The 21,458-nt window shown below is 42.8% G+C and overlaps 1 protein-coding gene across 3 annotated transcripts in view; it reads left to right on the forward strand.

Annotated features, from left to right (window-relative positions):
- The window catches only part of ABCC4 (ATP binding cassette subfamily C member 4), a 217,887-nt gene that overhangs the window by 68,423 nt on the left and 128,006 nt on the right, over positions 1 to 21,458 (forward strand). For all 3 annotated transcript variants that reach the window (XM_048494888.1, XM_048494887.1, XM_048494889.1), the window contains 6 exons: positions 289 to 393; positions 3,283 to 3,372; positions 3,904 to 4,095; positions 7,032 to 7,126; positions 8,495 to 8,581; positions 18,607 to 18,703. In XM_048494888.1, coding sequence (XP_048350845.1) covers positions 289 to 393; positions 3,283 to 3,372; positions 3,904 to 4,095; positions 7,032 to 7,126; positions 8,495 to 8,581; positions 18,607 to 18,703 — 666 coding nt within the window. The remainder of the gene's footprint in view (positions 1 to 288; positions 394 to 3,282; positions 3,373 to 3,903; positions 4,096 to 7,031; positions 7,127 to 8,494; positions 8,582 to 18,606; positions 18,704 to 21,458) is intronic.

The raw sequence follows: 21,458 nt of genomic DNA on the forward strand, positions 1-21,458 counted from the left end.
GCCTAGGCTAGCCCAATTTTGTCAGCTCACAGAAGCTAAGTAGAGTCGGCCCTGGTCAGTATTTAGATGGGAGTCTGCCAGGGAAGTCCAGAGTCACTCTGCAGAGGCAGGCAGTGACAGACCACCTCTAAATGACAAACTGCCTCTGAATGCCTTTTGTCTCGAAAACCCTGCAGATAAATAAGCTGCGATTTGATGGCAGAAAAGTTTAAGGTTTAACTGTGGTTTTCGTTGATTGGCCTTTCTTTTTTTATGCCTAAAGTCTTTATTCTTCCCACTCCACCTCAGAACTTTTTGATCCTTGATGAGATTTCTGAGCTTAGTCCAGAACTTAAAGCCGATGATGAAAATGTCTTTCTTCGTGTGCAAGATTTAACTTGTTACTGGAACAAGGTAATGCCTCTTTTCACTAGGTAGCCATAACATAGGATGTACTTTCAAATCTCAGCATATGGAGTCCTGAGCCTGGATCCCCCCAGCCCAGCCACAAGGCCTCCTTCTTTGATGGATTTTGTTTCAGATGTTTCTGTTTTCAACCATTTCACCACAGTCTCAGTACATTCAGCCAGTGTATTTGGGACAAATATGGCTGGGTGTCATGTGCATACTGAAGACAACCCAGTCTAAACCTCTGGACTAACTGGGCAAGGGGCACACGTAGATGTTAAATAACATTGGAGAGAGGATCGACTCCTGAGGAACTTCACATACCAAAAGGTGTCATGATGGTACCCTCTCCCTCAGCTCTACACTCTGTCACTGATCTTGGAGGAATTAAACCACCCACTGCAAGACTGTCCCACATAGCCCAGAAATGACAAGGCAGTAGCCATTAGGTCATAATCAACCATTTCAAACACTGTTGTAAGAATGAAAAATAACAGCAGTACTCATCTCCCCCAATCCAGTTGTCTACAGAGATGATCTCTGAGGGCGACCATTGCATGTATCCATCGCATGACCCAGCACCAGACTGAAATGGATCCAGAGTCGATGTATCTTCTAGGAAATCCTGGAGCTGTTCAGCCACAGCTCTCTCAACTGCCTTTCCCAGAAATGGAGGGTTTGATACTGGGCAGTAGTTGGTTGGATCAGAAGGGTCCCAAAATATGACTTTTTTTTCTTTTTTAGTATCAATTTTTAATTTGTTCTTCAAAATATTTGCAAAATCCCAAATAGACAAAACAAAAATCACCAAATTATAAAATACTTATTCCATAAAGACTCTTGGTTTCTTCTGCATCAAATATTAACCCTTAAACCCTAAAAACAGGTTTTCATCACTTGGTCATTAAGCATCAAAAGAAAATTAAATCTTTATTATGTTTGATATCACAGCTGCTAGTCTTCAAGTTCAATCCTGGAACATTTCGCTCTACTCTCACAGCCTGTGTAGACAGGGTCATAGCTGCTGTTAGACTGACTACCTGTCTTCTGGATCCATGCCCCTCTTGACTGATAAAGTCCAGTCTAGAAGGGCTACAAGGCCACCCGGATATCATCAATCTCTCCCTTGAGCAAGGAGAGTTCCCATGTTGGCTGAAAGAGGCGATGGTCTTCCCACTCTTGAAAAGACCATCTTTGGATCCTAGTGATCCAGCCAATTACCACCCAGTTTCAAATCTTTCATTTCTGGGCAAGGTAATTGAGAGAGTGGTGTTGGAGCAGCTACAGACTTTACTGAATGATGTATCAGCACTGGATCTCTTCTAGTCTGGCTTGTGTGTTGGGCATGGGACGGAGACTGTTGGTCGCCGTCACAGACAAGCTTCTCTTACAGCTTGACCGAAGTGGGTCAGTGCTGCTGATATTACTAGATCTTACTGCAGTATTTGACATGGCCAATCATGGACTTTTGATCCATTGCCTCGCTGACGTGGGGATTCGGAGCGCAGTTTTATGCTGGTTGGCCTCCTTTCTCCGTGGTCAGGAACAGCAGGTGACATGCGGGAGTAATGTTAATTTCATCATCTATGTTAATTGTGATGTCCTTTTCATTGCTGTTGGGGATAAAAATGCCCCCCTACCTCTGTCAAGGTATATATACCAAAGTAAAGATTAGGTGCATCAAATCATTACAGTTGAGGAATATGTGAAGTATGGAATTGCAGAAGATCCCCATTTCTTCGGGTCAATTTAACTTCACATTCTTGGCTCAGTTACAGTGGAAATTAAAAAAAATGGAACTCCCCTCACCATAAAAGCCAAGGGAAACGCGTGGTGGAATGATTTTACTGCTAAATACTGTTTCTAAAAATATTAGATACAATTCATTTGCAGAAGTAAGCGCTGGTAAGCCTGTTGTGTTCAAAGGGCTTGAGGACACTTAATTCTGTGTTGGATTGTGACCAGCATTTTGTTTTAAAATATTATTTAGGCCCTGATCAGTCCTGAGATGTTGAATTTGGGTTGTCAAGCCTTCCGAGTCCTATGTGATACAAACAGGGAAGTGTTCATCAAATATGATGTTGCTGCCACCATGTGGAGAGGCGCTAGAATAGGATTTAAGAAGACAACAGTTCCCCAAAGATTGTTTTCTGTAGTTAGTTTTCTGGAATAAAGCCACTTATCTGCAGCGAATAGGAATTGTCTTCTGGTAGACAAGCTAGGGAGGAATTGTTTTATTTTCCAATTTGGGTGAGGTTAGTTGACTTGGATCCAGTGGGAAAAAATCCACTGGCAGGATTTCTTTCAGCACTGTGACTTTCTGGCCATCTCCCTCCCATGGCAGCCCCCTGAAATGCTATTCCTGGGGACAGGGGACCCCAGAAACAACGTGAGGGAGGAATGGGCCCCCCCTTCAATCAGTTGTTGAATCCTTTCCTTCTGCTGAGCTCTGTCTCCTTCCAGTTTATTTTCTAAAATGGACAGAGAGTTACACTCTGTGTGTATACAGGTGTTTTTAAATATTTTGTTGACCTTAATAAAACATATTACACACCTTTAGTTTTTTGGACAGGGTTCCTAAATGACATTCTATGCAGGGCTTCTGTATGGTTGTATAACATGACAAAGTTGATTCTAAAATGGCATCGAAGGTGCTAAACCACAAAAGCTTATGACAAAATGTGGGGTGAAGATATGCCAGCCAGATTAAACTTGTCAGAAATTGTGCTGAGAGTGTATCTGTCCTCATAAATTCTGAACCTTGCATTCTGATCCTTATACTGTTTACTTGGAAGTGAATCCTATTTAATTTCAATGGAAGTAGCCAGGATTTGAAGACTTCAGTTCTCGTACTCTGAAAGAATTAACACACAGCTTTTCTTCTTGAATTGATAGACTCTGGAGCTGCCAACCCTTGAGAACATTTCCTTTTCTGTCAGACGAGGAGAATTACTTGTTGTGGTTGGTCCGGTGGGAGCAGGAAAAGTAAGTCATAACTTCAGCTTTTTACCGTATTGAGAATTAGAATTAAGCTGCTCATAAAATGTTCAGAATGCGTTCTTCTAATCCTGAGGCATTTGACCGTTATGGAAACTGGTGGAGCTTTGTATCGTGTGGTCTGGTTATTTTTTAATGTTGCAAGTGTAAATATTTACTTTTCAAACATTGTTAATATTTATATTTTTAAAAAACTGGAACAATTTCAGAGGTGTAAATTTGTAGCCAACTGGCTAGTATAACCCTGGTTAGGAGGCCACCTATGGGAAGTGTTAACTATGGCTAAAAATCTACCAAACAAATCTTAACTGTGGGAAGAAGAGGACAGCAATGTGCTAGCAGTTGGGTATGTGTGTGTGGGAAGAGAAGCACTCATCCCAGCAGCCCACTCCCAATTTCTTCACCATGTTTAACAGATGGGGTAGTTATATTTGTATATGCAATTTTAAGAATTAGAGAATTTGAGCACATGCTTATTTCAGCGTTGAAAATCTGATTTTTTTTCAAATGCTTCTGCAGTCTTCAGTCTTAAGCGCTATCCTTGGTGAGCTGACTGCAAGCAAAGGTTTCATAGATGCTCAAGGAAAAATTGCTTACGTTTCTCAACAACCTTGGGTGTTCTCTGGGACTGTGCGAGAAAACATCCTATTTGGGAAAGCATATGAAAAAGGAAACTACGAAAAGGTTCTGAGAGCCTGTGCACTTAAAAAGGTACGTTTTTAAAACCTTTTTGAATAAATATGAGTTATACATTTTGCCATAAAAATGTTTTTAAACGTACCCACTTCATTGTGTAAAACTGAACATAACGTATTCAAGAAATCATTTTCAACATTTCTTGTAAGTAGTAGGAAAATCACCCTCAGCCTACTTATTGGGATGCAAATGCTATTGATCCTTATAGCATTTATTTTTCAGATTTAAGCTTGTTTCCAAACACACAAATCTTGACAACTCTTAGTTTATTTTGTATTTTTTGCCTCCTTTTTCTTCCAAGGAGCTCAGGGCAGAAGGAGCTCAGGGCAGAAAGTTTCCACTCCCTCCTCCATTTTTTCCTCTCAGTAGCCCTGTAAGGTGTGTTAGCTTGAAAGAGAATGCTTGGCCTGAGATAATCCAAGGATTTGAACTTGGGTCTCCCCATTTCTAGTCCAACATTCTAACCATTACAATGTATTGGGCTTTATGGAGTCATGAGAACAAAAGAACAAGCCTGCTGGATCAGACCAGAGTCCATCTAGTCCAGCACTCTGCTTCTCGCAGTGGCCCACCAGGTGCCTTTGGGAGCTCACATGCAGGATGTGAAAGCAATGGCCTGCTGCTGCTGCTGCTGCTGCTCCTGAGCACCTGGTCTGCTAAGGCATTTGCAGTCTCAGATCAAGGAGGATCAAGATTGGTAGCCATAGATCAACATAAATCTGTCCAAGCCCTTTTTAAAGCTATCCAGGTTAGTGGCCATCACCACCTCCTGTGGCAGCATATTCCAAACACCAATCACACGTTGCATGAAGAAGTGTTTCCTTTTATTAGTTCTAATTCTTCCCCCCAGCATTTTCAATGAATGCCCCCTGGTTCTAGTATTGTGAGAAAGAGAGAGAAAATTATCTCTATCAACATTTTCTACCCCAATCATAACTTTATAGACTTCAATCATATTCCCTCTCAGATGAGACGACTCCTCTCCAAACTAAAGAATCCCAAACGCTGCAGCTTCTCCTCATAAGGAAGGTGCTCCAATCCCTCAATCGTTCTCGTTGCCCTTCTCTGCACTTTTTCTATCCCTTCGATATCCTTTTTGAGATGTGGCGACCAGAACTGAACACAGTACTCCAAGTTCGGTTGCACCACTGCTTTATATAAGGGCATGACAATCTTTGCAGTTATATTATCAATTCCTTTCCTAATTATCCCCAGCATAGAGTTTGCCTTTTTCACAGCTGCCATGCACTGAGTCAACATTCCCATGGAACTATCAACTAAGACGCCCAAATCCTTTTCCTGGTCTGTGACTGATAGCACTGACCCAAGTAGTGTGTATGTGAAGTTTGGATTTTTTGCCCCTATGTGCATCACTTTGCATTTTGCTACATTGAACTGCATTTGCCATTTCTTACCTAATTTATCAAGGTCCGCTTGGAGCTCTTCGCAATCCTTTGTGGTTCTCACCACCCTACATAATTTGGTATCATCTGCAAACTTGGCCGCCAGGCTACCCACCCCTACTTCCAGGTCATTTATAAGTCAGACCACCTGAACACATGAGCATGCTGGCCAATTGCATAGGGACCCCATGCTAATTTATGTGTGTTGTGACTTACTGTCAATAAATGAATAAACACTATATTAAACTATAAATATTTGTATTTTGAAAATGTGCATGTATGTGTGTATATCTCATGTACTACTTTGCCTGGGGACCTTCAATACTGTTAAAATGGCCCTGTGTGGGGCATTTAACAGAGGATTCTTTTCTTGTATATAGAGTGATACTTTGTAAGTGGTTGATATGTCTTTATTTTACTGCTTTCATACAAGTTGGGAATAAGATGTTAACCGATGCAATTTCTTGCACCATGCTTCACAAAATGGTAATGTATGTATTTGTTCCCTTTGGGGCCTATCTCTTTGCAGGAGAAGATTATGGAATCTTCTGGAAAGGGTCAATCTACTTGCTCCCAGTAGTGGATTTCAGTGCAATTTAGTTCCATCCACCATGCATGATGAAGTGGCACGGTGCTCACATATGAACTCTTAGCCTGAATGGAAGCCCTGTATTTGAATATGCCCTTCTTCCTCTCTCAACCATAGAATGTTATACAGCCATTGGTTTTATCTAGGAAATACATTCAAATGAATAGAGCTCTTGAAGCTAATGGTTTTGAAAACGAAACAAGCAGGGGTTATTTCATGAAGTCGAAAAAATTAGTAAAAGCTTGGCTGATTTTTCATCGTCAAAATGCCCCGTGGTGGATCTGGGAGCTTACCTTCTGTGGTGCTTTTTGTCCTGCTTTGACTCTTCACTGGTCCCCGGTTCTTCCCGGGATTCGGGGCAGGGCCAGTGCATTATGCCCCAGCTGTTTCTTTACAAGCCCAGTGCTGTTCCATTTGCACTGCGAGCTGTTCTGCAATGTCTTCCATGCATGTTTGGACAACCTCCTTTTCCTGCATCCTGACTGGCTGAATCTCCCCCGCTCCCCCCACTCACTTTCACTATTTTAGTTTAAAAAAACCCCTCACCTGCTGCATTTCTTTTAATATTTTATGGCAGAATTAAAACAGCCATTATTTAACAAGAAAAAGATCCAAATTCTAGAAAGCTCTTTGTAGAACACATTTTCTGATGAAATAGAATCCCAGAGAACACTTGAAGCTTAAAACTGCTCTTTAGTATGACTGTTCATCTGCTGCCTGCTGGAACTCTTTTATGAACATGTACAGATGATGTGTACATGCTTATAAGGTATTTAAATGCATAATTTTCTTATACACATCGTTTTCTCTTCTCAATCCATTCAGTAGTGATCATTTTGGAAGCAAAATGGTTAAGACCTACGGTGATCCATTGCTGCTTCTGTTTCTCTTGGAATTATTATGTAATTATGCAGTTAAGTAAAATTATTCTCATACAAGGAAATAACCTTTTACAATAGGATCTGGAACTTCTGCCAGATGGTGACCTAACAGTGATAGGAGATCGGGGAGCTACGCTGAGTGGAGGACAGAAAGCCAGAGTTAATCTTGCCAGGTACGTTTTTCTCAAGACATTCTTAAGTTCACCCAAGCCCATGAAAGAACTTTCAGCATATGTAGCTGAACAGTTTGGTGGGAACTTCTAGAATATGCAATAGTACCTCAATAGCAACAGCTGTCATTTATATCAAATCGCTTACACTTTTTCCAGTAGGGAAATACTGAAAATATGACTCAGCTTGCACACTGATTTTCAGTACTGTAAGCCGCATTATAGAGTGTCAGTCATTGATTAGGTAAAATAGTGAAAATGCCTCATTAGATTGGTGCACATTTATATATATATTCCACATCGCCTGCCACCAGTGGAGCCTGAAAGTGGCTTATAATCCACAAAACCTGACAATTGAAAAAACAGGTGGGGAAAGGCTTCTGTGTACAAAGGAGGCATTCTTTTTCTCTTATGAGCGTTTCAGGTAACATGGGCTCTATGCCATTCATTACTTTCACATTGGGGGTCAGTCTTGCGGTGTCCCATCTCCTCTCCAGAAGAAATCCCCGCCACCTTTGTCTGAATTAACCATAGAGTTGTATAGTTCTCTCACAGATTATTTATTTAATTTATTTATACTCCACCTTTCTCCCCAGTGGGACCCAAAGCTGCTTGCATCATTCACCTTGTCTCCTTTTTATCCTCACAACAGTCCTGTGAAATCGGTTAGACTGAGAATGTGTGTCTGGCCCAAGATTACCCAGCAAGCGTCCATGATATGAATAAAATTCAAACCTGGGTCTCCCAGAAGCAACTCCCAACCCTTCACCACTACACTGCACTAGTTCACAAATCACAAAACCCTGGTTTCAAATGGGGGATAGAAAAAGCTTGGGTTGTCAAGACTAGCTTATGATTGGCAAGGCCTGGTTTGCAAAGAGTCAGAGTTGAAACTTTATTCAGCCACTGTGTAGTACAGTCAGCTGAAGGAGAATGTGTGGATTCTTGGCAAGGTGGACCATCCTTCTGGTCCAGAGCAGGGCCAATGGGGTGGGGAGCGGGCGGGAAGAAGAGTCCATTTGGCCAGAGCCATGGCTCAAAGGATACCTCAGATTTAGAGGTACTTTTGGCATTGATAAATTTGACCACTACTTTTGATGCACATCAGCTGCCATCATTTGTTAACTTTTTAATGCCTGAGGGTCTCCAAAGCTAGATAGTGGGCCAAACATCTTTGGAGTTCTGGGAAAGAGCCCTGGGAGTGGGTTCAAAGAGTCTCTGTCTGTTTTGTGCTTCTGTGTGGTTTTGAATGAAGATTGTTATCCTCTGTGCTCTAGAATGCTTCAGGGGAAAAACTGTGGGGAAGCTACCAATGAATATGCACTTGTTTGGGGCAATGATCCCACTGATACTTTTTTTTCATGCTTTTAGAGCAGTGTATCAAGATGCAGACATCTACCTCCTGGATGATCCATTGAGCGCAGTGGATGCAGAAGTTAGCAGACATTTGTTTGAAAAGTATGTAACTTTCTATTTTATTTATTTTATTTTGATTTGATTTAATATCCTTCCCTCGCAGGTCAGAGATCGGGCACAGGGTGGCTAACATATTTAAAAACAATTATGACATTACAGGTAATACATTAGTAAGTTAAAAATTTTAAATCCTCCAATACATAATAAATACACAGATGGTGATTTACCCACATATGTTCCCACGCTCATCACAATCATAAAACTTATAGGTGAGAAAGGAGAGGGTGTAGATTCAGGGACCAAGATGTCACTATGTAGGATTGTAGGACCTGTTTCATCAGTTGTGAGGTTGGCGGAACATATCTGTTTTCTGGGCCCTGTGGAATTGATTTGTATCCTGCAGGGCCCTGATGTCTGCTGGGAGTGAGTTCCACCAGACAGGAGCCAAGGCCAAAAAGGCCCTAGCTCTGGTAGAACTCCGCCAAACGTCCTGGACCTGGGGACCACCAGTAGATTACCAACAGGGGATGGAAGGGTCCTCCACGGTCTCTTTACATTTTTATCTTTCTGGATTGATTGTCACTGGAAAAGAGCTTTGTGTTCAGCTTGCGTCATCTTCAGTTTTTCCCCAGCAGAATCTTAAGTGGAAGTTATGTACCAATAAGACCATTGTGAGATGTACCTCTGTTTAAGAAGCTGCTGCACTTGTCTGAGAAAAGAAGAATCTGCTGGCACCTGCCTTATACTGAATCAGATTCTTGGTCCATCAAAGTCAGTGTTGTCTACTCAGACTGGCAGCTGGCCTCCAAAGGTGTCAGTCAGAGGCCTTTCACATCATCTGCTACTTGATCTTTTCAGCTGGAGATGCTGGGGGTGGGTGATCTTCTGCATGCCAGGAAGGTGCTCCCCCACTGACCCGTGGCCTTTGCTTGAAGATCTGTAGCAGAACTGGCTTGCTTTGCTGGGCAGACCCTATTCCACTCCCAAGCCTCTGCCAGGGGTTGCCACCTTTTCCTGGAGAGAACTTGCTTTCTCCTTGGGTAGACTGCTGCCACCACCTGATCATTTGAGGAACTGCCCGCTGGGGTCAGGACTCTCCAGCTTCCTTTCCAACTGTGAGGCCTAGCCTCAGCTTCCCCTGGTTCCCCTCTCCTGGATTCCACAGGGTAGATCGGAGATCTCGAAGGAAAATCAGCTTGCCAGTTGCCAACCTTCCTCCCCGCTCCTATTTAGATAGCACATCCAAAACAGTGGGGGCATTTGTGGTACAGAAAACTGTTTCCCACATCTAAGGTTTAAAAAGTATTTATTAAAATAAAATGGTTACAAGTGGGTTTTAGCACTGCACCAGATCGAGCAAGGGTTTCCAAAACAAATGAGATATAAATGCAAATCCTCTATCCCTCTCTCTAAACATACCCTAGCAGTTGTTAAAAATAGGGTAGGGACTTAAAGCTTAGAAGGTTGCAGTTCTCAAAGAGTTTCCATTACCTGGAAGGATGAGCACATGGTCCCCAAATGGCTGCTTTCTCCACAGCCCAGGCAAGGGGTCTGCTCCCTTCAGTGACCCAGCAGAAAGAGCAAAAGACCCCACCACTCTGCTCCCAGCACTTTTATCAGTTCCCAGACCCCACCCCTCTTTCAGGGTCAGGCTGGGTCAAGATATCTTTCCCCCTAAGTCAGGTAGCTCTTCCGGATGTCCCTCTGGCATTTTTTAGGTCCTCTGAATCTATGACACCTGATGGGAGAAGGGGGGGAGAAAAAAAGGGGGTGGGAAAAGGAGCCATTCCTCCACAATATCTAACATTAGTGTCAATATGAGCTTTTCGTGAGTCACAGCTCACTTCCTTGGATGTGCTTGTCTGGGCGTTTCAAATGGGTGAAATGAAACTGGGGAACCTCCCACCCATGTGGTGTAGTGGTTAAGGATGGTATACTCTAATCTGGAGAATCGGGTTTGATTCTCCACTCCTCCATGTGAGAGGCAGACTCTGATCTGGCGAACGGGATTTGTTTTCCCACTCGTACCCATGAAGCCAGCTGGATGACCTTGGGCTAGTCATGGTTCTTTGGAACTTTCTGAGCCTCACCTACCTCACAAGATGTCTGTTGTGGGGAGAGGAAAGAAGTTTGTATGCTGCCTTGCATCTCTTTACAGGAGAGAAAAGCGGGGTATAAATCTAAAGTCGTCTTCTTCTACTACTACTGTGGCCCTGATCTATAGTGATACTCTTATTGGCTTCTTTTTTGCAGTTCCATTACATCTCTGTGTAGATCCCCTGGCATTATGTGTAGTTTGATCCCCTGGCATTATGTGTAGTTTGATCTCCTGGCATTATGTGTAGTTTGGCCCCAACTATTTAACATTTCAAACTTCTTATTTCAGCAATGCAGAATTCAGTAATAGGGATAGAGAGTTTATAATTGAATTAGCAATTGTTGTCCCAGCTTGGTCATGCAAGGCTTTCTATTATAAAAATTACATAGTTCATTTCAATATTAGAAGCTGAGGAGCTTCAGAGCCAATGGAAAACAGATGATAAATATTTTGAAAGTTAGTGGGCTGTCATCCAGTTAAAGCAACCTTAGCTGATTGCTCGTGTATAGTTTAACTGATTTAATGAGTTGATTAAATCTGCATGCATCTGCACATGAATAAAACAATGGTTGAAGAGAGTTTTTTATGTAGCTTATAATGTATTACAATTACTGCAGAAAATCATTACACATATTTACATATTATAACAATTCTAAGCAACTGTATTAGCGTAAAATATTTTGGAGAATTATATAATTTATAAGAATAGTGGGGGGGAGGGACTTTATGGGGAGGGAGGGACTTTATGTTATTGGATTGCTGGACGCCACCTCACACTCAAATTTAAATTCAAATTTTTGAATTTTTAAAATTGGACTAAGACTTGGAAATTTTATCGCTGCTTTTATATGCTATCATTTTATATTGTATTTTATATGTTGTGCACCGCCCAGAGCCCTTCGGGGATGGGGCGGTATAAAAGTTTAATAAAATAATAAAATAATAATAATTATTCTAGCAGATACTTATTTTAATTTTCTAGGACTGGGGCACTTCCACCTCTCTAACAAATAAGCCACTTTATTCCCACCTCGGCCTTCATATTGTCTTCTCTTTTTCTTTTACCTAAAGAAATCCTTGTTTTCAGATAATGTGCCCACAACGGTGTGTTGTGATAGGCACTGTTTGAGGCATCCAGGACCAAAAAGGAGGTGAATGACCCTTCAAGATGGCACCTGATACTTTCTGTTTCAGTGATGTGTTATACAAATTTTTAACTGAAAATTCTTTTAACTGAAAGCTAGCTTTTCTCTTACCTCTTGTCTACCGCTGCTTTCTGAAGCGCTTATATGTGAAATATTAGCATCATATATCTAATTATAAACTTTGTCCAAGATCGGATCAAAAAAATTTGCACAGTGGAGCCAGTTACAGAAAGGGAAGATCTGTTTTCAGCAAACTCTGGTTTTGTGGGAAAATTCCAGAATGTTGAACTTAAAAATGTAATTCAGTATCTCATGAGGTCACAGTTGCCATTGTGAGATTGCCTAGCAACCCCATGCAATAAGAATGGTCAAGGGAGAAGGGAGAGAGCAGTAGTGGGAGGGTTGGGGGCAAGGAGAAAGTGGATGGAAACAGGTGGGTTGGGAAGGAGGGGGTAGCAGGGGCAATAGGTAAGTGGAATGGCAAGCGAAGATTTGGGAAGCAGGGGCCAGTGGGGGAAGATAAGATAGTACATATCCAATATTGAAGTTCTTGCGCCCAAGAGTTGTGTAGTGGGACTAAGTGTACTTTGTCTGCCAGACATGTAGAACTTCCTCTGCCCTTTGTAGTTCTACATACCTGGCAGATCCACCTCAATTGCGACTTCCTTTCCCAGACAATCATTTGAAACACCTCTTTTAATCTGTGCATGTATCTGGAACTCATAGGAGGAAGTTGCAATAGTGCCTATTGTCACAAGGCTTTGGGTGCCATTTTAGCTGCCATAGTAACCCCTCAGGTGCTGAAATGTCAGTGTTAAGCTTAGTGGGAACGGAATGTGGCAGTTAGTAGGCATTGTCAGTGCTGGGTAGGAAGTGGATGGTCTGAGGGGATGAAGGAGAGATGGGTGGGAAGGGGTTGGGTGGTAAATGGGGATATTTAAGGGAACTAAGAATGTGCCTATTTAGGGACCTTAATGTGATCCTGGAGACAGGGGCAGAGTTCTGCAGGCATCTCTTGAGTGAGGGGAAGACAGGATGATGATGATGATGACGATTTGGATTTATTCCTACTCTTTACTACGTCTCAGGATGGGAATGAAAAGGAGATGGAACTGGGATAGAGGAAAGAAGAGCTGCAGTGAGGTAGGAAAGTGGTGTGATAAATGAAGTGTGTAAAGAGTGTGGAGAAATGAGAAGGTTGGAAGAGAAAGGAAAGCTATGGTAGAAAAGGGAATGCTGTGGAGAAAAGGATAATGATATGATTGGAGATAGAACAAGAACAGTGTGAAATGAGAAGAGAATCTGAAAAAGGGTGTTCCAAAGCTATGCTTGGGTGTGGGGGGGGAGTGATATGGGTTGATAAGTGGTGGTGGGGAGAATTGGGAGGTGTCATGTGGATGTTCAAATGAGGGGGAAGAAGGAGACAGAATTGAAGGGAAGAGTAAGGGGGGAGAGAAGAAGAAAAGAGAATATTTAGGGAGGAGAATGAGGGAGACCAGTGGACTAGAGCAAGTGGGAAAGGACTGTGTTAAACTTCCTTCTCGCTAACTCCATAATTCATGCCTATCTTTGCAGACTGAATTAAAGGGTACGTGAGGAGCAGACCAGACACAATTTACAACCTTGTGTTGTTAGTTCCCCAGCTGTAATTGGGCATCTCTCTCCAAGATGCTTTTTCTGATTCCAGTCTCTGTAGAAATACGTGATGCAGCTTCAGAATTATTGTATGATGAGCATTTCTGTTCATGCTCATACCCCCTTCCTCTTCTCAGTAGCAAGAGCCATCAAGATATAGGGGTTAAAGTGTTGGCCTAGGATCTGCGAAACTCAGGTTCACTCAAGATTGCTGGTTCAGTCACACACTCTCAGTCACATGGAAGTGCTTGGATGAGAGACCTCCAAGAAATACTGCAGTTGTGATGTGGAGGCAGGCAATAACAAATCACTTCTGACCATGTCTTGTCATGAAAAGCCTATGGGGTGACCAGAAGCTGGCTTCTCAGTTAGAAAACCTTCATTGAGATGATGAAAGAACAGCCTACAGTCTTATTTCATACCTTGCATCTGTAGCCTGATTGTTTTTGCAAAACCATTCTCCCATATCACAGCCTGTTGGGAGAATCTGTTGATGTGGGTACCCCAGATCATGAAGGGACTTGTACACCAATGTCAGTGGCCACAATGGAAGGGAGTGATAGTGTGATTCATAAACGCATTGTGTATGCTACCTATGTTACCAGATCATCTGTATTATGCTGATGTGCCATGGGATGCTGTTAAGCCATTTTGTCACAACAGTAATGAATGAATATGATCTCAGTGCCTCATCATCTGTCATACCCTTGCTTGTTGTATTTTAATTAGCAGTGATGTGTTTTGGGAAAAAGATACATCATCTGTAAGTTTGAATGGAGCATCCAAGTGATTGACAGTATGCCATTAAAAACAGCCTGTCCTTTCAGGTCTACTGAAGGTCTACTGAAGGCTGATCCTGCTGACTTTTCCATCCAGGAAATAAATGCAGCCTGTTCTACATGCTAAGCTGCTACTGTTGCACGAACCACCACAGAGTCACCCTGACCAGAGGGGCAAGTTGAGGAAGGATGGGTAAGTGGCTTTTTACAGCACAGTGGTCTCCCCTTTCAAGCTTTTCAGTTTTGCCTTTGCAATTAGATAATGTAGCTGTGTGTGTGTTTCTAGAATTTGTTTTAAATATTGTATAGGGCATTAAACTTTTAGCACGGGATGTGTCGAAAGAACACTGCTGAAGAACTACGGGCGCATTATTTAGTTTCAAAAGGCAATTTGAAAGGCTTAAAGGCCACCTTTTTCCTATTGTGCATTTTTGCAGCTTTTAAATTCAACAAGTACATGTTTTTTCCACCCTTTCATAATAGTTGCAAATAGCACAATATGATGAAAAAAGCCACTTACACAATCACTTCTAAATCTAACTTTAAATTCAGTGTGGCTCTTGTAGTGTGTTACCACCAGCTTTGGTGGTATTTAGACATTACAGGGCAAGCAGGTTTCCAGTCTTGTCTTTACTCATACTTAAATGCCACAGGCATTTTTAGGGGAGAAGTGGCAAGTGGGTAGGAGTACATAACCCACTCCCACCCTCTTATTACTCTCTGCAAATGTCATCCATGCAGTGGTGTAGCGCCCACGGGGCGGGGGGCAACACCCCAGGTGGAGCAGCAGTGGAGGCATGGTCGGGCTGTTGAGGGGGCGTTCTGGGGCATGGGCGGGAGACACTGTGGCAGGGGCACAGGGCACATGTGTGCTTCGGGTACAGTTTCCCCTCGCTCCGCCTCTGCATCCATGTCTATATTTAGTCTCTGCTCCTTGACTGGAAATACTAAATGAGAGAGAAAATGGGGAGAGGGGATTTGCAGAGAAGAATAGTAAGAGACAAAGAAACAAAGCATTGCCTCTGTGTTGGCATGCTCATAACAGACTTGGGATGCATCTTTGCTAAGTTGATGTGTAGCTTCATCCTTACAGTGTTTATCCTCCTAGGTTAGTGTTCATAGAATGGCAAAACTAGTAATTTAAAGCAGCACCAAGGAAGAAGACCAATTAAATTTTATAGTTTTATCTGATTTCTTTTCAAAACCCTGATTTTTCTTGATGGTGTTTTTTTTGGTTGTGTTTTTTTTGGCATGTTTTTATTCACCTTGCTTTGTAGCAAGATCAGGGATCAGGGATCCCTGAACAAGATCTGGGATGCTCTCAGAGCAGGTATTAAGAGAGGCCCTGTTATTTGCTTTTCTGTCATATAACCATCTCTTCCTTGGCTTAGTGCAGTGGTTCTCAACCTGTGGGTCGGGACCCCTTTGCGGGTTGAATGACCCTTTCACAGGGGTCGCCTAAGACTCTCTGCATCAGTGTTCTCCATCTGTAAAATGGATAAATGCTAGAGTTGGGGGTCACCACAACATGAGGAACTGTATTAAAGGGTCGTGGCATTAGGAAGGTTGGGAACCACTGACTTAGTGAATCAGAAGGAAAAACACTCCATGGGTGAAGTGAGGTGGCTTCATATGTACTTTCAGTGTGACATAGTGGTTAAGCATGCCAGACTAGTGTCTAGAAGACCCAGGTTCAAATCCCTGCTCATCTGTGGAAGCTTGGGTCAGTCACACTGACCTTGGGTCAGTCACACACTCTCAGCCTAACCTACCTCACAGGGTTGTTGTACAGACAAAATGGAGGAGAGGAGAATGATGTAAGGCACTTTGTGTCCGCATTGGGGAGAAAGGTGAGGTATAAATGAAGGAAATAAACTTCCTTGTATGTTGGACGACTTTTGATTCCCATGATGAAAAGATTGGTCACTGTAACATTCACCATTATTGTTCAGCTAAAACAGTTTTTATACTACATGTTTTGGTAATGTAGGAAGCTGAGGTACAGTAGTGACTGCTTGTGCATAAGAATAGTTCTATATCTCTTTAATACATTTTTCTAGTATGTGCATGCGTCATGCATGCAAGTTTGTATGTGTGATTTGGTGAGGTGTAATGGTTAGAGTGTCAGGCTGTGATTGGAGCGACCTGGGTTCAGATCCCTGCAGTGCTGTGATTCTTTCTTAGTGGCCTTGGACCAGTCATGAGCTCAGCCTGCCCTGCCTCAAGGAGTTGTTAAAATAAGGATGCTTCAGTTTGGCTTGAGTTAAGCTTGTCTGTCCAAGCCCCCTCCTGTCATTTTGTTTGCTGGTACACCAAAAGTTTTTTCCCCCTAGTGCTTGGGCCAGAAATGTTGCCCATCACCATTGTAAGGTACCTCCAGCTTTCAGATCTGATTGTGAGTGGCATGCAAGGGATGGGGAGTGAGTGAGGGGTGGCATGCAAGGGAAGGGAGGGAAGGGGCCCTGGCATATGGACATGGCCCACCCAGCCTAGCGGAGGGAGGGGGAGGGGAGGGAGGGGTGGCATGCAAGGAATCTGATTGTTCTATGCTGGAGCACAGGAACTCTCACATCAGCAATGGCACAGAAGACATGAAAATTCAATTGGTATAGGGGTATTAGGGATGTGTCTTAACATGGAATAGTAAAAATTAATAATAATTAGCTTGGGATGTAATAATTCTTAATCTGTGAATTTACTCACTAGGAACTTCTTAAAGAAAATCCACAATAAAAATATACTAGATAGATTGTTAGGTAGGTAGATAGCATAGACATGATGTGATACGAAAATTTTGGCAACAGGCCCTGAATTAGTAATCTGGTAGCTCTGTTCAAGAGCTACTGGCCCTTAATTCCAGATTTACAAGTGCCTAACAGCACTTCAAGCTATACCTTCTCTCACAGAAAGATAGAGCCTCAATGTTGAATTAATCTGCAGCTACTTTCTGGACCTTCTTTGTATTGAAAGGAAGTGATAGTCATCTTAGGGGACCAGGAAAAATTATGAAATTGGAAGATTTGAGTTTTGAAAATGCGTGGAGAAGAATCCCTAGGTGATCCCAAGCAGAATGTAGTTAAAACTGCTGTGATGGCTTCAGGGATTCATGAGATACAGATGTTTTTACCTGTGGTGGACATTTTGGAAAAATTAAGGGGTCTGAATTTCAGAAAACCAATTACTGGGGGATAATCCTTAGGGGCCACTGAGCAGAATGCAGTTAAAATTTCTTGATAACCCAAGAGTTTCCAGAGATACAGGTGGTTTTATCTATGGTGGCTATTTTAATATCAGGACTTTTTTCTGCAGCGGAAGCACAGTAGTTTCACTTCCTGTGAACAACTCAGAGCCATGTTTTTATCCTTTGAAGAGACAGAGTATAGTCAGGTGGCCAGTAACAAGATGCCTCAAATCCAAGCTTGATTCTGTTACAGTTTGTAGCATGCAGTTCCATGATCCATGGAATGGTGAAAGCCGGTGGTTGTGACTGACTATTCTTATCTATGCTGTGAAAATGGAGGATTATTTTTCCTAGTTGATAACTTTAAATGAACCTGAGTCATTTTTGGAAGAGATACTTGTTGGCTCCCAGATTGGTGCTCTGTTTTGCCTTCTTTTCCATTCAAATCTTCCCCCTGCCCCCCAAGTTCTGTGAGGGGAAAACACTTCATTTTTGGACATAGTTGAGGAGAAAGAAAAGATTACCTCCCAACACTTGTTGACTCCACATTAGGGGAGGTTTCCTTCTCCATTGGTGTTGCACAGACTGGAGCAGCCATTTTCTTTTCTGCTTAAAAATGAACTGGCTCCATTGCTCTAGTCTAGTCACGTACTTTGTGAAAAATATCACCTCATGTAGGCATATAGATATGCATTTGTGATCTCTGCTAGAATTTTGTTGTTTGATTATACTGAAGGAATATGGAGTTTCTTTTCTCTTTGTAGCACAACCAAGCCTCAAAGCACAATGATTAACTTCTGATTTCTCTCGAGTATTGTGGGCTATTTCTGTGGTACACAGCAATTTTAACCCACCATTTCATGTGAAAAGCTCCCTTTCCCTTTTCTCCTCAGTTAAAAGGAATTAAGCATCTCATGATAATTTCCCCTTTATTATGTTGAAGAAAAGAGGTGGATTTGGATTGCCTTCCTTTCCCTTAGTTCTTTTCTGGACAATGCAGAAGAACAGGATGTGAAAACTGGTAGAATCAGGGCTCTTTTGAATCCAGAGGAGATTAGTCTTAAATTTCTGTTTTTGTTCTTTCTTTGTTTTTAATATTAAGTGCCAAAATACGAGTGTTGTGAATCTTTGTATTTAATCCTAGAGTCCCTTGCTTCCCATTTTTTGGGGATAAAAATCTCCAAATGTTTAAAAGCAGGAGTTTCACTTTATCTCTTCCTTTCTTGCAGGTGTATTTGTCAGGCCTTGCGTAAAAAGTTGTCTGTTTTAGTGACTCACCAGTTACAGTATCTCCCGTCTGCAAGCCAGATCCTAATTTTAAAGGAGGTAAGTGGTGATAAGTTTGTTTTTGGAAAGTTGGCAGTGTTTGGGTGGTTATGTTTGTTCCAAAATTGTAACAGTGAAGGGTTGTAAAGATAAAGAGGAAACGGCTTATCAGCCCAAAGAGCTGCTTTGGAAAAACAAGGTCACCTGAACTATGATGGCTAGTATACATTCTTCCTGTACTTCTTCCTTAAAGTGTATTTCTTCAGTAAACACCACTGTCATAAAGCCAATTGGTATAAAACCTAAATGATGATTTATATCGGATCCAAGGGTATGTGTAACCAGTGCCCAGATTTAGAGATATTCTAATAAATCTATATACTAACTGGAGGTCTGTGATGGAAAGGCATTGCTTTGGGGGTTCCACTTTTACTTAATTGGTTGTTTCCTGCTCATATGTCCACATGTCTGAAGCAGAGAGAGCACTTCTTCCTCACTTCTCTCTTTTCTGCTGTATAGAAAGGACCAGCTTCAGCTGAGTGCTTGATTTACCTCAAAGTTTTTCTTTTTGTTGTTGTCTTTGTCAAGATGGCATTATTCAAGAAATATTCTTATGGAACAAAGAGGGCTCAAAATGATGAGCATAATGAATGCCTCTCTAAACATAATGAGACATGCCCATTTTGCTGTCTTTTTTTTTCAAAGGCCAGACATAAACGTGCTTCAAGTCTTAAAACTGAATTATGGGAAAAATCTCTCATTTTGGTGGATACTCCCATGGACAAATCTTTAAAGAGAGCTCATATGCCTTCGGTCTTCCCAGTCCCAACAACTCCAACTGATCCGACTCCAGACTTGGTTTTGGTGGCCAAATAGGCAACTTTTGAGCTCCCTGTTAAAAAGTCCAAAAAGAAGGTTAAGATAATGAGGCTCAATGCCAGCACATCTGCATCTTATTCCCCGTTTCGTCAACTGGATGTCTTCTCTTGATGTCAATTAGTGTTGTCTCCTGGATGCCAAGATTCTCCTCTTTGGAACTGACAGTCTCCTCGACACCAACAGTTGTCGGCGACCATTGAAATTCCTTTCCCCCTTTAACATCAATTGTCGTCATCTCTTGTGATTGAGTCTGTCATCAGAAAGAGTCCCAAGCTCCTCCATCATCTGAGAATATTATTCTCTTTATTTGGCAATGAATCTTCTCCTTCCTTAGAACGGTGATGTTTTCAAAGTTCCTTTATCTCCCTAGGATCAGGAAAACCAGTGAAGGTCTGAACTTCAGTAATCTTTTCCACCTCATAGTTGCCATTCTGATCCATGCTAGTCTTCATGTGGTTGCTGTTTGGAGATGGACATGCCCCCATGTGCCCATTGGGACATACCTCTACCATGCCAAATCATCCAACAAGCACCATTTAATATGGACCTTTTCCTCATACACAGCTTACTACAAATTTTTCCAGTGGTCATTCCTTGAGTCTTGGAAACATTTTCTGTGAAATCATTCTACACACCTTCATCCCCATCCCAATCATTTTCTCCCTTGTCTCTTCAGTTGCATTTATTCCACCTGCTGCTGCTGAAAACATATTATTCCTAATGGTGGTGGGATGTCTTTTGAAAGCTGAAGACCTCCCATCCACGGTTGATGCAATTAGTGAACTGGAGGCTCCGTGACCGTCTTCTGGTCCATATCTGGACCAGTTTTCCCTGCTCTCTGAGTCTGATGTTGACAGAGTCCTGGCTGCTGTTAGACCTGCTACCTGTCCTCTGGATCCGTGCCCCTCCTGGCTCATTAAAGTATGTCGGGAGGAGTTACGACCCCACCTGTTGAATATCATCAACTGCTCCCTTGAGCAAGGAGTATTTCTGGGTGGGTTGAAGGAGGTGGTGGTCCGCCCACTCTTGAAAAGACCATCTTTAGATCCTGGTGATCTGGCCAATTACCGCCCAGTCTCGAACCTTTCGTTTCTGGGGAAGGTAATTGAGAGAGTGGTGATGGAGCAGCTTTAGGGCTTTCTGGAGGACACATTGGCACTCAATCCCTTCCAGTCTGGCTTCCGTGCTGGGCATGGGACGGAGACCATCCTCGTCGCCATCACAGATCTGCTCTGCATGCAACTCGACCGTGGCGGATCGGTGCTGTTGGTATTGTTAGATCTTACCGCATCGTTTGATGTGGTCGATCATGACCTTTTGGTCCACCGCCTGGCCGTTTCCGGGGTCTGGGGCATTGTCCTTCAGTGGATTGCCTCGTTCCTTCGGGATAGGGGTCAGCAGGTGTGGCATGGGGACCAGGCTTCCCGTAGGTGCCCGCTGGATTGCGGTATGCCCCAGGGGCCCTTGTTATCCCCGCTCTTATTTAACATCTACATGCGATCCCTTGCTCAGTTGGTGCGGAGCTTTGGGCTGGTTTGCCATCAATATGCAGATGACACCCAGCTCATTCTGTTGATGGAGGGGGGAGCAGCCTCGGCCCCTGCGGCTCTGTAGCATTGTTTGGAGGCGGTCGCTGGTTGGTTGAAGCAGAGCAGGTTGAAACTAAATCCATCGAAGACGGAGGTCCTCTGGCTGGGCCGTGGGGGAGGACACGGGGATTTTCAGCCGCCGGTATTGGAGGGGGTGTCTTTAACCCCTTGCAGCCTGGGGGTCCGCCTGGACTCTTCTCTTTCTATGGAGAGCCAGGTGGCCCATGTTACCCAGGTTGCCTTTTTTCATCTTCGCCAGGCCCAACGACTGGCCCCCTATCTCTCCCAGACCAACCTAGCCACTGTGATCCATGCAACGGTCACCTCCAGGCTAGACTATTGTAACT

The sequence above is a fragment of the Sphaerodactylus townsendi genome, linkage group LG04 (assembly GCF_021028975.2).
Source record: "Sphaerodactylus townsendi isolate TG3544 linkage group LG04, MPM_Stown_v2.3, whole genome shotgun sequence".
Lineage (NCBI taxonomy): Eukaryota > Metazoa > Chordata > Lepidosauria > Squamata > Sphaerodactylidae > Sphaerodactylus > Sphaerodactylus townsendi.